The following is a 15,958-nucleotide window of genomic DNA, read 5'->3' as shown; positions in this document are numbered from 1 at the left end:
CTCTACGTGTCGGAGGAATAATACCTAGGTAGAGGAGGCAAAACTGCTTGTCTGTATGGAGGATGGAGGAGTAACATGCCATCTTGTCTGGCTGGCTGGTATGGCGCTACTTAATAGCGTCTGGGGTGGGATGGGATGAGATGAGACGGGATGAGATGAGATGATGGGGATGAAGATGGGGGATTTGCCCGAGCCGATGAGAAGTCGAGGCTAGTGTTGGGGGCTAGATACACATCGCATAGCTCAGATGGTAGCGTGGGTGGTGATTTGAATCGGTCATGCCTACCGGCTTAGCATGGTGATGGGTGCTTCAGACTGCTTGGATGTGTACATGAGGCTTGTGATGGCTGGGAATCAAAAGTCAGTTGTGTCTTTACATTTGGGAGAAATATAACGGCGAGAGTGAGTTGGTGTAAAAGTACGTATCAAATGGTTTCTCGGGCAGCATGGAAGGTCGGGTAAACCCAAAGATCGTAAAGTAAGGTATCTATTCTCCTCCACAACCAACTCTACGACATGCCCAGCAGGGATTATAATCCAAGGGAAAAGCAGTCAGCCTTGTACGTGTTTGGTGCTGTTCGTGTTGAATACTCATGACTTTTTTTTTTTTTTTTTTAACTTTTGTATCAGTCCAAGGTAAGGTAGCACAGGTATTGGTAGCTGATGGCTGCCACCACAATGAGAGGTTCGTTATCAGCAGGTGCACGTCTCATTTCTAGCGTCTCATTCTCGCTTGGCATCCAACCGATAAGCTTGTAGCGAAGCTGTAAGACAGAGTACAAGGCCCGTCATCCAAGTCTGACCTGACGTGAGTGGTCCAAAGTACTTGGAAGGACATTGCCATGTTTGCACATGCACTTGTCTTTGAGGATGCCAGCTGAGACCACGACATTCCAGACTGGAGGAATGCTGAGGTGACGGGGACATGTACTTTGCCTTTTGCTTGCCTCTTATGAGGTACCTACAGGTAGATATGTAAGAGGCACACAGGGTCAGTGTTGCCTCCATCCTAGTGGGAGGCGGTTCAGGCGGTTGAGGCGCATCCTTCCAATTATCATCAGTAGGAACGGTCTTCCCCCCCCCCCCCCTTTTCACCTTGGCCTACACTTCCAAACATAGCTACCTACCCTACCTTGTTGTTGATGTGCATCTCGGTGTGGCTTGACTCTTGAGAACTTTTTACATCTGTGCGGCGCGATTGAGTTTACGACTTCTCGGTGGCTTCTTGAACCGTTACTACAAGTGCCTACGCAGTACATTGCCTCGCTGCCTTATCTACATCATAGACGCTATCACGCTGTCCTTGGAATATGCAGTGCCACAGACTGCAACTTCCAGCCCGTACCTCGGCCGACGGCTGGCCCTGATGGTTGGGACGGACATGCGCCAAGTACCTTGCTGCCTCGGCGATCGACAGGCCCAAAGGCGGGAAGATGTGAGGTGATACAGGCATTCGGACGACTGGGGTTGTGATGGCCTCGAGTTTCCGAGGTTGTCGATAATTGAGTTGTCTTTCGAGGCCAAGTAAGCTTGCCGATAGGATATCTAAGGACAACAGCACTCTCAACATGGACATCTTTTCCTCTGCATAGTCTCGGGTTGGACCTGAGCTGTAGCCTCTCTCAAAGTGGCTTCCCGTATACTATGAATAGCTACACGCAGAAAAGCCTCTAGATCGTCCCGTGCAGGCGGATACGGGCCTGGGAACCGCACGTCAGCTTACCTTAATTAGGGGCACAGCTCCTTTCCCACGACCAATGAGGTGGCACATTTTGATGGAATGCAGAGGCGGAGCAACAGCTCAAGGTCCACGCCTCGACTGGTTCCTGGGACCTGGACTTGACACCCCAGGTATGGAGTGTTGAGTCGAACAATTCATAGATCTTTCCCCAAACTCCAGACCCTATATACGGTTCTTCAAGCCGTCTTGAAAAGGATGAATGGAAGGCTATATTGATGATGGGAAGGGGCTGAGAGTGAGCACCATGGCATATCTATACAGTAGTGAGGTACAGAACTGGGCATGTACGAGTATGACCGTATGAGGGACCCCCTGATGGGTACAATGTAAACGACGTGGATGCAGATCTGCGATGCCTTGCTTGCTGCTGCTACCTCGCTGCCCCTGGCACCCTGGGCCCTGGAACCCTGCCCTGCTTGACGCAGGTATTCGTACCTTACGGTGTTTACCTGCCGCAGGTTGCCCACTCCAACCGACGGATAAGGAAGGGCAACTCGGCTGCAAACATCGCGCCTACATCAATACCTGGGGCGACCTACATCGGCAGTGCTTCCTCAATTTCTCTCGCTCTCTGCCGCTGAAGCTGTCTCTCTTTTCTCCATCGCACCCTCCCTCCGCCATCTTCACCGCTTCGCTCTCCATCTTGACACCTCAACGAATCGCATCCTCTGCAGCTTTCCCCCCAACGAAAGCTTCGCCAGCCAATCGACCAAAGCACCTCTGTCTTTCGTTCCATCGTAGCGTACCTTAGCGACAGCTCAATCCAACCCTTCCCTGCCAGTCGATCCAATCTTTGCCAACCCTTAGTCGGCGAAGAAGCTCTGATAGATCTCATCCCGACCGAACAACTCCTACACCGTAGTCGCAGTCGTATTGTAGTTGTACAGTCGCAATGGCTGAAGCCGGACTCTTCACCGACGACCTCGTCTCCCCCACCGTCGCCGCTGCTCTTCCCGAGGGCTACATTGTGCGTGCCCTTCGTCAATCCGATTACAACACCGGTTTCCTCGACTGTCTGCGTGTCTTGACCACCGTTGGCGAGATTGGCGAAGCCCAATTCGCCGAACGCTACCAATGGCTGTCTAAGAGTGACGAATACTACATTCTCGTCATTGAGGACACAAATACCAAGACCGTTGTCGGAACTGGCGCCTTGATCGTCGAGCGCAAGTTGTCAGTTTAAGCCACTCGAAATCACCTATGTCCTAGAAGAGTCCTACTGACCTTTGCTCTCTTCCTCCCCTATAGCATCCATAACCTTGGTCTCGTCGGCCACATCGAAGACATTGCCGTTGCAAAGGATCAGCAGGGCAAGAAGCTCGGCTTGCGCATCATCCAGGCTCTGGATTTCATCGCAGCCAAGGTTGGTTGCTACAAGAGCATCCTTGACTGTAGCGAGGCCAACGAGGGCTTCTACGTCAAGTGCGGCTTCAGGAGAGCCGGCCTCGAGATGGCCCACTACTACGAGGGAGACAAGAGTAAGGCCCAGTAGCCTTTTGTTTTTTCCCGCCTCACGACTCTCCCATATCTGTCGTCCCGTCCCATATCAGACCGCCTCATCTGTCCGGGTCTGGGCTCGACTCCGTTATTTTTGTACTACGGGCTCGAATTGCATCAGTGAGCTGCTGATGTTGAGTACTAGGACTGAAGCTCTAGATGCTCGAAATACCAGGTGCTAGATCAGACGAGCGCCAAGCTCGCTTCCAAAGAGACAAGAAGAACGACATAATGAAGAATAGAAATCCGTCACCCACCTGCATCCTTATTCCTTAAGTCCTTGCGACCCATTTCAAATTCGTCTAGTATTGTTTGACCAACCTCGAAACTTGACATGTCCGGGCACATCAGCCAGTCCCGATACTTGTCTCGAAATTCGACGGCTCTTAGCTCACTGCTCGCACACGCTATAGTCGCTGCTGGTGGCTTGTGTCCATCTCTTTAACGTTCTGTCGCCAGGCCAACAATTTCTTGTCCGGCCGCAGCGAGGGTCGCACTGCACCACTGCGTCAACAATGACCATCTTCAGATCACTGCTGACCTGCGTGCGCATCCGAGTGGCTGGCACTCGTGACATACTTTGGCCGTTCTCAAAGTGCCACCAAGGGGGAGCCTGTCTGCGGCGCCAGAAGCTTACCGCATGGAACGGGTCTAGCTGTCTTGCCCGTGGCAGGCCGGTCGGATCGTCCGCCATTGAATCGCGGATCGTCGAGAAGCTGCCCCCCGCGTTTCACATGTTTTGACTGAAATCGGTTTGGTTTCTCTGACGTCTGGTCACTCGCATTCTTCATTTCAAGCAGTGTGTGACAGTTTAGGTATCCTGCTCTCGCTGATCCTGCGATGGATGCTTTGTTTAGTCTGCAGTGGCGCAGGACTTGACAAAGAATTCTAGCAATCGAATAATAGAGTGAGACCGGATCCAGGTTGTGGCCAAGCCGTACAAACCTCCGGCCATCTCCGTCATCGTTGCGGCGAGACCGCACACACGGAGGCCCGCCCTCGCTTCTTCCGCACTTCATCGGAGCTTCCCCCTCCAAACAACCAGGCGCACCGCAATGTGAGGCAGCTCGGGCAAAACGTCAGAGTCAGGGCTTTCACTTTGGGTGCTTCGTACGCCTCACAGATCCTTCACATGCGTGGCCAAAGCGCCTCCTTCATCGCAAATGGCTGACGGGAGCTGACCATGGCGCCGTCGTATAAGACGGCCGGCCACCATGTCCCCTTATTTTTCCCCCTCTGGCGTGCAGTCGCAAGCGTCTCACGATCGGACCACGGATATCCCCAACTACCAGCACCAGAGTCCGAAGAAAAAGCACCACGGAACTATATCATAAGTCTGCAAGTCCACCCCTTAGAACTCCGAGCGCGCGTCGTCATTGGATCCATTTGGCGTCTGCAGATCGACGGTACTTTCATATTATATATAAATTAGCTTCTGCACCGTTGCACTCTGTCTTCCACCATGATCGAGGACCTGCATTCTGCCATTGTTCGCGTGCGAATCGCCTCACTTCAGTCAGAGTAAGTCACCACTGCATTACTGCTCTCATTTTGATCACATTACGCTTCAACATTGAGTGAATGCACATCTTGTTTCTGTGGCAACGGATCAGCCTGCCAGATGATAAAATATACTGATCCTGCAAGCAGAGTCTTGAGCAAAACCTCCAGCCGAGAAGTTGTTCGCCGCCGAAGCAGCAGCAAAGTAAAGCCAGTACACGTTGCCAAGGGCCGACTGCCATTGTTCACGAAGCAGAGATCCGTTCGGGTCGTTTCTTAAACACCTTACATCATGTCGCCGCACAAGCTTCCGGAGCAGGAGGATGGCAAGCGGCAGTGGGTGATGGGCACTGAAGCCTTTGAGAGGACCATGCCTCATCACCAGGGGATCAAGGCCCTCTGGGAAACCAAATGGAAGTTTCCGGTACGCGAGAAAATGAAGGTCTTTGACGGCGTAGCATGCTGACTGGCCCAATACAGTGCACCAAGAGTGTGTATCCTTTCCACGATGGGCAGTATGAGGACTTTGAGCCCATCTTCGAACACCTAATCAAGGTTAGCTGCTCTTAAAGAGATGCAGTGTAGAGAAAAAACTACTAACAACACGCAAGAACAACATCAATGACGGAAACTCCACCGCGTACACGGAAGCCTTCTTCCCCATCGCTGAGTCCCTGACTTCCAAGGGCGACGAGGCGATCATGGCCGGCAACAAGAAGGAGGCAAGCGACCTATACCTCAGAGCCTGCACAGTCTACCGCATCGCCCGGTTCCCCTACATCACGGCCTACCCTGAGATTAGTTGCCAGGTTAAGTGGAAGGCGTGGGAAGCCCAAAAGCGCGCGTACATGAAGGCGGCGCAATCCTGGGATTGTCCCATTGACGAGATCGACATCCCTCACGCCCACGCCAAGGGCGCGGACTGGAAGTCCATCCCGGCGTACGTGAGAGTGCCCCCGGGCGCGTCGCAGAGCAAGCCCAGCCCCGTCGTGATTCTAATGACGGGTCTCGACGGGTACCGCCCCGACAACACCGTCCGCTCCGACGAGTTCCTCGCCCGCGGGTGGGGAAGCGTCATTGTCGAGATCCCCGGCACGGCCGACTGCCCCGCCGATTCGGCCGATCCCGAGAGCCCCGACCGGCTGTGGAGCAGCGTGCTCGACTGGATTGCCGCGGACGGCCGGTTCGACACCAGCCGGGTCATGGTTTGGGGTCTCAGCTCGGGAGGGTACTACGCTATTCGCATCGCTCATACCCACCGCGAGCGCTTGATCGGATCGATTGCGCAGGGTGCCGGGTGCCATTACTTCTTTGACCCCGAGTGGCTGGAGAAGGCTGACGGCCACGAGTATCCGTTCCTGTGAGCGAAGTCTGTCCAGGTTTACTTTGTGAGTGATTCGCTGACCGTTTTACAGTTTGACGCCTGCCATGGCCATGAAGCATGGTTACAAATCCGTGGAGGAATACAAGGCGGGCGTGCAGAAGAAGTTTTCGCTGCTGGAGACTGGTATCATTGAGAAGCCCTCGACGCGTCTGCTGTTGATCAACGTAAGTTCAACAACTCTAGATATCTAGCGTAGGAGAAGTGACTGACACACCGATACAGGGTACTCTGGACGGATTGATGCCTATAGAGGACTCCATGATGCTGTTCGAGTACGGCACGCCCAAGGAGGCCAGGTTCTTCTCGGGGGCATTGCATATGGGATACCCCATGGCCAACGGGTCGGTGTACCCCTGGATGGAGAGCGTCATGTCTAGCAAGATCTAGGTCTGGTTGTTGTAATGAAGTGTTCATATTAGCTGTAGTAACGCAGCATGGCTCATGAGATTCAGAGCACTTGTTTCGTGACGATGTTCCTGCAACATAAGTTTGAATAGTCGTTCTTTCTCATTATGTTCGTCTAGATTTCTGCCGGTGAAGCACTTCTCTCCCGGATCCTTTCGCTTCCCAGAACCTCTCTTTACCGACCCATCCAGCCACCATCAACAACCAGAACATGCCCACTCACATACCCACTCGCCCGACTCGCAAGGTACACCGACGTGCCCTTGAAGTCCTCGGGCGTACCCCACCTGCCCGCGGGGATTCTCGCGCTGATGCTCGCGAGGCGCTCTTTATCGTTCAATAGCGCCGTGTTCATCTCCGTCTCAATGTAGCCCGGCGCAATGGCGTTCACAGTAATACCCTTGGAGGTCCACTCGTTGGCGAAGGACTTTGTCAGCTGGCCGACGGCGCCCTTGGAGGCGGCGTAGGCGGGCACGGTGAAACCGCCTTGGAAGGTGAGGAGGGAGGCGTAGTTGATGACGGAGCCCTTGCGGCCGGTGGTCGGGTGCGGGGCGAGGTTGAGCATGTGGGCTCCTACGTCGCGGGTGATTGTGAAGACGGAGGTGAGGTTAACTTGCATGACCTGTTTTGGAGGTGTGTCAGCTCAATCTCTCCTCACCGTTCTCGGCACGAGACTGTATATAAGGAGCAGCAAAACTCACGGCATTAAAGTCCTCATCGGGGAACTTTTCACACGGATGCCTCTTTTGGATACCCGCGCAGTTGACGAGGATACGAATCTCGTGGCCGTCCTTGAGGACCTTGGGCACCAGCGCGGCGACGCTCTCCTGCGAGCTCAGGTCCGCCGTGTAGATCGTGGCCTTGCGGCCGAGCTTCTCGATGGCTTGCTTTGTGGACTGGGAGGACTCGTCGCGCTGGACAAGGAGGACGTCCGCGCCGGCCTCGGCGAGGCCCACGGCTACGGCGGCGCCGATGCCGCGGGTGCCGCCTGTTACGAGGGCTGTTTGGCCTTCGAGGGAGAAGAAGGAGGATGCCATTCTGAGGGCAGTTGTGTGTGTGTGTGTGCGTGTGTGTGTAACAAGAGGAGAGGATAGGAGACAGATGGACGGAGACTGTGAGAATTTGGAAGGTTATGTCCTGGGGGAAGGGTATCACGAGAGTAAGGAGAAGCTATAGGAAGTTGGGAAACTTGGAAAGATGCGTGTGGAGGGAGCTATATGAATGGGGAGCTGTTTGAAGTGAGTGGACTTTGATTGGGCGAGGTCGGAGCAAAACGTCAAGTCTCAATTCAGTGCTTTACGGATTGACAGATAAAAGATCATCAAGCTTGTAAAGGTACTCCTTGCTCCGGCGAAACGGACAAGCTTTGGGAAATGGGCAAGCTAAGCTAACCTTCAGTCACCGAATGATCCCCGGTACGAAGCCCGCATTCTTTCCTGAGGTACAGACCATTACTTCCGACGGCATGAAACTTCTCACACCTGGTGTAGAACACTTGCTCACGGGACACGCAAAAAAAAAATAGTGAAGACAAATAGAAGATGTACTCCTGACACTGTAGTAAGAGAAGCCATTGACGCGGGGCAACTCGTGGCGGGGAGTCTCACGATTCATGGAAGCTGGAGAGAGGTGCGGGGCATTTCCCGCCGTCTCTGTTATACCGTGGTACCTGATGTACTAGATACTTTTTCTTTTTCTTTTCTTTTACCCCTCCATTGCAAGGGTTCAGGGGCATCTCCAACCGCGACCCTCTGACGTCGTTTTTTTGCGACTGGGCCATTGAATCCCAATTTTGTGTTTTCTTCAACCAGGCATTTGCCCATTTCAATGCCATAGAAAAAATGGAAGATTCCAATTATAGAAAGGGAGCTCTACTGTGATATGAAATTGACTGGGAGTGGATAGCATTGAACCGCCGAAAATGACTTGGGGGCAAAAGCGAAGGTAATGAATACCTGACACCAGCAAACTCGGGCCGGTACCCCCACGTAAGAAACGCTAGGTGACGGTAAAGTGGGATTGGTCGCTGGCCTTCTCCCCGCACGTCGGAGAAGACACGAAAAAAAAGTCACAATGGGTGGGGAAGAGGAGAAAGAACACGAAAGAGAGACGAAGAGGAAAGGTCTCTGGCACAAGGTAAAGCATGAGAATAGGAGAACCCGAGTCTTCTGCGAATCACCGACACTGAATTGTTGATTTGGCTTGTTCTCGGGCTGTCTTGCCAACCTTCTTCGACGGGATTGCCTAGTCGTCTCTGTCTCTTTTCTTAGCTTTTTCTGGGGTAAAGATATTGTAGGTACTCTGTACTATGTCCAGTAAGAATAAGATACGTAGCGCTCGCCTTAGGACAGAATTGCCGTGTTTGGCCTCCGCGGCCGTTTTCTCCAACCCCGCGACGGGATCCCCTCTGACTTTTCGGCGTGTATTGCCCATATTGGATGGGGGTCACTTTCACTCCCTTACCACTTGTATGAGTTGAGTAAGGGTCCATAACCCGCGGGTATCATAGGAAGAAACTGAGAGGCTGACTTGGCAATTGGCAATTGGGATTGCCCCTCCCCCTCTTTCCACCCGCCCCCCTCCACTCGTTCCATGATCCATCAAGATTTCATCCCGCAACATCCACCATTGAACCAATCCACGATGCCGCCTCGTCTTTCGAGACCGGACGCGGCATTCTTTCCGGCAAAGGCTCAAACTTGACCATGTATTCCATACTTTCGTAAGTTGGTCATGTTGAATGGCCGCCTTTTCATTCTAAATCTCCACAAACTCCACACGAACCCGTGTCCAACAATGCTTTCTCAAAGCAAGAGTATCCATTCCGTCTTAGTCTTCCCCCCTCTTTTCAGCACTATCCAACTTGTCGCAAGTGTCATCATCTCGTACATGGTACTCGACACAATGGCCAGCACTTGCGAGCCTCGTTGAAGCTCGCGCACGAGTCCCCAACGTTCCCGTAGCTTTGGAGGCTGGCCAGGTAACTTGACACCTGAGTCTAGAGATGGACATTTCGGCGTACTTGTACTCGAGCCGAGTCGAGGATTCCTTACTCGGCTATACATAAATTTTGAACTAGCAGTTTCCCAGGTCGTCGGTTTGCTTGTTAGGTAACTTGGTGCTTCCCCCCACCGACCAAGTCTCTCTCGTAACCCGCATTTCCGTTTTGCATCACACGCCTCCGCCGATTCGCGTCCACCCCTAGTAGCTTGACTTAAGTCGCGTTTTCCGATCCGTCGATATCGGACTTGTGTTTAACCATACGTACCTTGCCTTGACCTGCTCTGCGCTGCTGTGCTCAGCTCTTGACCAAAAAGTAAAAACATACTCATAACTGGCTGGCCTGCCCACTTTCTCAACAGCTTCCAACCACCTGGAACCACTTTCGCACTTACATACCCCCTCCCTCTTCACAATATCGTCGTAGCTCTCTTATTCCCTCTCTGAATCACTTCTACATCTTTCCCAGCAGTAAGAGTACACACATAGCCCACCATGTCAAGTGTCCAAGTCCAGACCTCCGTCCTCCACGGCGCGAGGGACCTCAAGATCGTAAGTCCAACACTGTTCCTTAGGAAGCTCCGAGAATCCCAGACGGACGCACCGTCAAAAGCAAGATCTAACCAATAGCTCCAGGAACAAAGACAGCTCCCCGCCCTCGCGCCGGGCGAAGTCCAAGTTGCCGTAAAGGCCACCGGCCTCTGCGGCTCCGACCTGCACTACTACAACCACTTCCGCAACGGCGACATCCTCGTGCGGGAACCCTTAACCCTCGGCCACGAGTCCAGCGGCGTCGTCACCGCCGTCGCCTCGGATGTCTCCAACCTCGCCGTCGGCGACCACGTCGCCCTCGAGGTCGGCCAGCCCTGCGAGGCCTGCGAGCTCTGCGCCGCCGGCCGCTACAACATCTGCAAGGGCATGAAGTTCCGCAGCTCCGCAAAGGCGTTCCCGCATGCCCAGGGCACCCTCCAGGAGCTGGTAAACCACCCGGCAAAGTGGTGTCACAGGTAAGACTCTTCGGCGCAAAATCTAGGTCTATGTACACGATGCGCAAGGCAACTGACCTCAGAAAACACACAGGCTCCCCTCAGAAGTCTCTCTCGAATTCGGCGCCCTCGCCGAGCCCCTCTCCGTCGCAATGCACGCCCGCGACCGCGGCAACCTCCCCAGCAACTCGACCGTCCTCGTCTTTGGCGCCGGCGCCGTGGGCCTGCTCTGCGCCGCCGTCAGCAAGGCCGACCAGCAGCGCGTCGTTATCGCCGACATCCAGGCGGACCGCGTGCAGTTCGCGCTCGACAACGGCTTCGCCGACGCCGGCGTCGTCGTCCCCGCCCAGCGCCCGCAGACCATCGAGGATAAGCTCGCGTACGCGCAGAGCGTAGCGGAGCTGGTCAAGAAGGCTGAGATTGGCGGTCAGGCGGTGGGCGAGGTGAATGCGACGTATGAGTGTACCGGCGTCGAGACGTGCATGCAGACTGCAATCTTTGTGAGTCCTTCTCATTCGCGAGTTACCACTCTCGAAGGACAAGGTATACTGACGAGTGACGTCTTCTTAGTCCACACGCCCAGGCGGCAAGATCCTCATTATCGGCATGGGCACCCCGATCCAGACGCTGCCCATCTCGGCGGCGGCGCTGCGCGAGGTCGACTTCGTCGGCGTGTTCCGGTACGCCAACACGTATCCCAAGGCCATTGACCTCATCGCCACGAAACCAAAGGGCCTGCCCGCGCTCGAGAAGCTGTTTACGCACCGGTACAAGGGGCTGAGCACCATCAAGGACGCGTTCGACATGGCGGCCAAGGTCAAAGACGAGAGTGGAAATCTAGTGCTCAAGGTTTTGGTGGATACGTCGAATTAAAGAGCATTAGCGAATGTAAATAATTAGAAAAAAAGTAATGATTTTGAGTTACATGAATTTGGGAGAGTCGTGTTTGAGTGATTGATGATGTGCAATGTGAGCTCTTATGTTATTTCACCGAGGCAGTTGGGACATGGAGAATACCTTACCCGGTGTAAATGACAAGACTACCCAACTACGAATACACCCAACGCAAACAGGTGCCTCACATAACACACATCATTCGGACAAGCTCCTTCACCACGATCATTGGCACATTTTCCGTAAACACGAGTACGCTATAAATCATTTCTATTGCTTCGCTCTATTCCCACGGCAAAAAGGACAATGGTCTACGACTTATCCGGGAATCCAAAGTCAATGCCAAAGGGCGGGTACACATAGCGCTTCAGCTCTTTCTTGGCCGTCAAATCGTCAGAGTACGCCCGCAGCTCCTTCAGATCCTCGTCGTCGAGCTTGACAATCTCCAAGTTGGACTTGATCCGGCTCTCCGTCACTGACTTGGCAATCACGGTGCTGCTGCGCGCGACGTGGTAGCTCAGCAATACCGTACCCGCGCTGACGCCGCGCTTCTCGGCAATCTTGACGACGGGCGCCGCGGTCAGCAGCGGACCGCCCGTGGAGCCGAGAGGGCTGTAGGCCATGATGTGGATGCCCTTCTCCTTGCAGTAGTCGACGATCTCCTGCTGGGGCAGGCTCGGGTGGTTCTCGATCTGGTTGACGGCGGGGACGACCTTGGCCTGCGGGAGGAGCTCGTCGAGGTATTTGACGCTGTAGTTGCAGACGCCGATGGAGCGGACCTTGCCCGTGTCGAGGAGCTTCTCGACCGACTTCCAGGTGTCGACGTGGGAGTGGCTGTGGATGATGTCACGGGAGCCGTCGGGCTTGGTGGGGAACCTATCGTGGTTGCCGTTGGGGTTCATTGCGACGGGCCAGTGCTGTCTAGTGTTAGTCACTTATCTCTTTCTGATGTTTACCTAGTCAGGGTTGAGTGAGAAACATACGACGAGGAAGAGGTCGACGTAGTCGAGACCCAGGCTCTTCAAGCTCTTCTCCAGGCCCTCCTTGACCTTGTCGTCGCCAATGGTGTAGGTGGCCCACAGCTTGGTGACAACAAAGATGTCCTCGCGCTTGACGCCGTTGGCGAAAGCCTCCTTGAGGCCGGCGCCGACCTCATCTTCGTTGGCGTAGCAGTAGGCGCCGTCAATGGCCTTGTAGCCGACGGAGAGGGAGTAGGAGACGGCCTTTGTAACCTCGCCGGGGGCGGATTGCCAGGTGCCTTTTTTGTTGAACGATGACGTTAGTTGAAGGTTCTCATTGTGTTTCTGTCGAGAAGAATGGGGTTTGAATGAAGAAGTCTACATACCGAGGGCGACGGCGGGGATCTCGTATCCCGAGTTCAGCTTGAAAGTCTGGGAAGCCATTTTGCCTGTTGTTGAGTGGATGTAATGTCTGCTGAGGAGGGGTTGACGATGTTGTTGTTGCGACAACTCCTGGATGAGAATGCGGGGGCGGGGTAATTTGATGTGGGAGAGAGTTCTGGAGAATAGAACAAGCATACAACTCTTGACTCAGGAGTAAGAGAGAGGGAAAAAAAAGTTCAATGGGAAGGGGAAACGTCACTCGGGATAAGAAAAGGACGGGAAGAGGTGGGTGTGTGATCTCGGTATATATATCGACGAAGAGAGCAACACGAGCCAAGGAGAGACTATCAGGGTGATGTGTCGCGATCAAAATGCCCGGGTAAATGCTCAACGATGTGTCTCCTCCTCCACTTCCCTCTTGACCTCTGGCCAGAAAAGGTACATTATTACATGGCCAACCACCTGAGGCAGTACAGGCCGATCTCGATTTGCCCATCACCTGTGACGCTCCTTTTCTGGTCCTCAGCTCCCTCAGGTACGCAGTAAAAGTAAAGCTCGCCGGCGGGGAAGGGCAAGAGCTGCCCGGGCTGTCCCTCTTTCGTGTGGATTTCCCCAGTTTGTCAAGTCACTGCTAGACACCCCGTGAACTGTATGAGGTAGGTAATACCTAGTCCACGACAGTACCAACTACAACAGATTCTACGAATCCCTTCTCCCATTGGTGGGCCTTGTGTTACCATTTATGGATTAATTCTCTGGGTCGTCGGAGCAGCTCTCGGGTTTTGTAGGGCCGAGTCATGAAAAGTGCCAAGTTTGGTTTGGAGCGTGTTAGTGACAAAAGCGTGGGGAGCGTTTTTTTTTTTTTTTTTTTTTTTGACTGCCCTTGGTCTCAAGGCGGCCGGTTTCCGGCGGGGAGGGAGGCTGGGACGGTTCAAAGTGCGGGCAAAGTTACCGGTACCAAGCCCGAGGTCCGGGCGCTTGGCCGCAGTACTCTGACCCCATCCCCTTCCCCCCTCCATTACCTCACTCGGAGTCTGAGGCACTTCAAACCGGGGTTCCTTACGTTAGTTGGCATGTTTTCACCCTAATCCGTAGGTATACTGTACTTACTTACTTTTGCTCTGCTCCTCCACCCCCACGTTCATCCACACGCCGATTCAAGAGCCTGGAGCAAGCCAAGCAACCAAGGTACTTCAAGGGGACGCAGCTTTGCCCGCCAATGCTTCGCCGAAGTTAGCCTCTTTTGTGATTAATAGATCTAGATGTATGCTGCAAGGAAGAAAGCTCTATAGCTGCGCTGCGTCCGCGTCCGCGTCCACCCATCCGCGTCCATCCCCGTCCCAGCGTCAATGTCATGGTACAACTGAAGGGTACTGATATTACACAACTCAACGCCATCCATCTCCTGCTGAATGAACACTTTGAGTTCCGCCCCAACCCACCGAACCGCCGTTCGTCGCCCTCGTAGTCGTCGTACACTGCTAACCGGCAATGAGGACCCAAAGTCTGTAAAGGTGAGTCAGTAATGAATTCCCCCATCTTGAGGCGAAGCTGATATGGAACGTACAGGAAGAAAATCATAAGTACACCAAACATTTTCTACCCATTTCTGTCAGTAAATGTGAATACGATTCATCGCATCGGAATGTCCGTAAGCGGCGACGAGGAGGGGCACGACATACAGCGATGAGCCACCTGTTGCTAGAAACACGGCCCCAGTACTTAAGTAGTTCTGCGGACAAAAGAGTCAGATACCTATGCGGATGCCTGTGTCATTGTAGCACGGAGCCTGCTAAACTCACCTCTCTGCGCTCCTTGCACATTGTCGACAACGTCTTCCGTGTTTGCGTCGATGCGCTGGATCATCTCGCTCTGCTCCGAGACCATCGTCGCTAGCTGACCAAAGATCTGTGTATCCTCCCGTCAGCCCATGCTGTCCTAGAGTTGTGTCAAACCACAAAAACTTACAGATCCAAGCTCCGCAATAGTGGATTCGATGCTTTCAATAGCAGCACCTCTCTCCTGGATATACGTGTTTTGCGGTTGCGCCTCTTCCATCATGAGAAGCTGCTGATCTCCTGGCGGATTCAGCGACAGCAGATCTGCGCCTGGAGACGGCGTTCCCCGTTGGGGTGTTCCGTACAGCGGCGATGCTGATTGTTGGAGAGGTGGCTGCGTGTGCTGGGAAACGCTCGAGATGAACTGTAGACACATAAATCCATATCAGCATAGGTCCGTGTCTAGGGGAATCAGGACTGGATCGCACGTTATCTGTCCTGGACCTTGAGGCCTGGATGTTCTTGGTTCTCTCCTCCAAGACATCCTTGAAGTTGGCCGACACGTCCGTCAGCTTGCCTTGCAGCATAAAGACAACATTCTTGTTGTGTTCTCCCTCTTGGTCGGCCTTTGGATGTTGCTGCTTCGTCAGAACCTGCAGGCCTCCAATCTGCTGGTTGAGGGCGCTCAAATCTTGCTTGATGATGTATGTGAGCTCGTTGATCTCGACTGGCCGGTCGTCAAAAAGGGTTCTGCGCCGCGCCACTGTGGAAAGAGTTCTTGTCAGCGCCAGGCCGTGATTATTGCGGAACATCCCTTGGGACCCGAAGGCATACGTGTTGCCAGCTTCTCCAACTTTGCCATTGTGCCCGAGATTCCTCTCCCGATTTGCGCCGCCTGACGCGCAAAGTCGGAGCGCCGGGGTCGTGAGTCGCCATCGCTGGCGGCTTTCTGGGAATCGGTGAGGAGTGATCGTCGTTGAGCGCCGACCTTGCTGGAAGCCTGTCGACGTTGCGCTTGCGCGAGAACCGATTTGAACTCGGCGGTTCGGTCCTGTATCGATGCGACCGCCATGGTGGAATAGCGTCTGAGACGGGGGCGACTTCGGAATCTAGACTACGACTTTCTGGGGCGTGGCGGCCAGCGCGTTCGGGTTCGTTGAGGGGTTCTTTGAGTGCGGGAGAGTTGTCGTCGAGCTGGGTTTGGCGATTGAGGTGGATAGTCAGGGATGGGAAATGAGCTGTGTCAAATTGACGGACGGGCACTTTTGGGAGCGCGGCAGTGGCTGCGGCTGGCAAAGAAAGGCTAAAGTATTGTTGTACAATGCGCGCGAGCGTTGGGCATAGTTGGGAAGATGAGTCGATTACGGCGTCCGAGTTCTAAAGTTGTCGGTAGGGCGATGAAGTATCGAGGAATCTGAAAACTCGAGCTG

At 53.9% G+C, this 15,958-nt stretch overlaps 7 protein-coding genes across 7 annotated transcripts; 3 read left to right on the top strand and 4 right to left on the bottom strand.

Annotated features, from left to right (window-relative positions):
• Window positions 1–1,118: 1,118 nt before the first annotated feature.
• On the bottom strand, window positions 1,119–1,669 carry BDZ83DRAFT_603461 (uncharacterized protein). The gene has a single exon (XM_060507227.1). The coding sequence runs from the start codon at window positions 1,574–1,576 to the stop codon at window positions 1,247–1,249; it is 330 nt and encodes a 109-aa protein (XP_060370246.1). The 5' UTR covers window positions 1,577–1,669; the 3' UTR covers window positions 1,119–1,246.
• A 964-nt stretch (window positions 1,670–2,633) lies between these two features.
• On the top strand, window positions 2,634–3,233 carry BDZ83DRAFT_747812 (acetyltransferase; the record flags this gene model as incomplete). The annotated part of the gene is made up of 2 exons (XM_060513508.1): window positions 2,634–2,914; window positions 2,990–3,233. 2 exons carry the CDS (start codon window positions 2,634–2,636, stop codon window positions 3,231–3,233), a joined length of 525 nt encoding a protein of 174 aa, XP_060370245.1.
• Window positions 3,234–4,579: 1,346 nt separating this feature from the next.
• Window positions 4,580–6,606, top strand: BDZ83DRAFT_426983 (Alpha/Beta hydrolase protein). Its single transcript, XM_060503015.1, has 6 exons — window positions 4,580–4,759; window positions 4,889–5,162; window positions 5,219–5,293; window positions 5,350–6,098; window positions 6,154–6,286; window positions 6,345–6,606. The coding sequence occupies exons 2-6, from the start codon at window positions 5,031–5,033 to the stop codon at window positions 6,507–6,509; spliced, it is 1,254 nt and encodes a 417-aa protein (XP_060370244.1). The 5' UTR covers window positions 4,580–4,759; window positions 4,889–5,030; the 3' UTR covers window positions 6,510–6,606.
• Window positions 6,607–6,619: 13 nt separating this feature from the next.
• BDZ83DRAFT_427016 (2-deoxy-D-gluconate 3-dehydrogenase) lies at window positions 6,620–7,744 on the bottom strand. Its single transcript, XM_060503016.1, has 2 exons — window positions 7,229–7,744; window positions 6,620–7,149 (listed from the first exon to the last, which is right to left on the bottom strand). Exons 1-2 carry the CDS (start codon window positions 7,562–7,564, stop codon window positions 6,703–6,705), a joined length of 783 nt encoding a protein of 260 aa, XP_060370243.1. The 5' UTR covers window positions 7,565–7,744; the 3' UTR covers window positions 6,620–6,702.
• A 1,884-nt stretch (window positions 7,745–9,628) lies between these two features.
• Window positions 9,629–11,386, top strand: BDZ83DRAFT_690066 (alcohol dehydrogenase GroES-like domain-containing protein; the record flags this gene model as incomplete). The annotated part of the gene is made up of 4 exons (XM_060511302.1): window positions 9,629–10,079; window positions 10,164–10,534; window positions 10,608–11,013; window positions 11,084–11,386. Exons 1-4 carry the CDS (start codon window positions 10,023–10,025, stop codon window positions 11,384–11,386), a joined length of 1,137 nt encoding a protein of 378 aa, XP_060370242.1. The 5' UTR covers window positions 9,629–10,022.
• Window positions 11,387–11,718: 332 nt separating this feature from the next.
• Window positions 11,719–12,810, bottom strand: BDZ83DRAFT_715966 (aldo/keto reductase; the record flags this gene model as incomplete). The annotated part of the gene is made up of 3 exons (XM_060511802.1): window positions 11,719–12,324; window positions 12,391–12,665; window positions 12,753–12,810. The coding sequence occupies 3 exons, from the start codon at window positions 12,808–12,810 to the stop codon at window positions 11,719–11,721; spliced, it is 939 nt and encodes a 312-aa protein (XP_060370241.1).
• A 1,421-nt stretch (window positions 12,811–14,231) lies between these two features.
• BDZ83DRAFT_715965 (SNARE domain-containing protein) lies at window positions 14,232–15,600 on the bottom strand (the record flags this gene model as incomplete). Its single annotated transcript, XM_060511801.1, has 7 exons — window positions 14,232–14,256; window positions 14,318–14,349; window positions 14,433–14,482; window positions 14,553–14,658; window positions 14,719–14,952; window positions 15,017–15,291; window positions 15,363–15,600. The coding sequence occupies 7 exons, from the start codon at window positions 15,598–15,600 to the stop codon at window positions 14,232–14,234; spliced, it is 960 nt and encodes a 319-aa protein (XP_060370240.1).
• Window positions 15,601–15,958: the final 358 nt, after the last annotated feature.

Source organism: Colletotrichum acutatum (genome assembly GCF_030867785.1).
Source record: "Colletotrichum acutatum strain CBS 112980 chromosome Unknown BDZ83scaffold_8, whole genome shotgun sequence".
Classification (NCBI taxonomy): Eukaryota; Fungi; Ascomycota; class Sordariomycetes; order Glomerellales; family Glomerellaceae; genus Colletotrichum; species Colletotrichum acutatum.
The sequence above is the reverse complement of the archived record's forward strand: the minus strand, read 5'-3'. Positions and strand labels throughout refer to the sequence as shown.

Bases quoted from the DNA above. Each gene is read 5' to 3' on its own strand.
- BDZ83DRAFT_603461 (XM_060507227.1), bottom strand. From the start codon at position 1,576: ATGTCCATGTTGAGAGTGCTGTTGTCCTTAGATATCCTATCGGCAAGC.
- BDZ83DRAFT_426983 (XM_060503015.1), top strand. From the start codon at position 5,031: ATGTCGCCGCACAAGCTTCCGGAGCAGGAGGATGGCAAGCGGCAGTGG. The intron at 5,163-5,218 runs GTACGCGAGAAA...GGCCCAATACAG, and splicing joins AAACCAAATGGAAGTTTCCG to TGCACCAAGAGTGTGTATCC. The intron at 5,294-5,349 runs GTTAGCTGCTCT...ACAACACGCAAG, and splicing joins TCTTCGAACACCTAATCAAG to AACAACATCAATGACGGAAA.
- BDZ83DRAFT_427016 (XM_060503016.1), bottom strand. From the start codon at position 7,564: ATGGCATCCTCCTTCTTCTCCCTCGAAGGCCAAACAGCCCTCGTAACA. The intron at 7,150-7,228 runs GTGAGTTTTGCT...CCTCCAAAACAG, and splicing joins CCGATGAGGACTTTAATGCC to GTCATGCAAGTTAACCTCAC.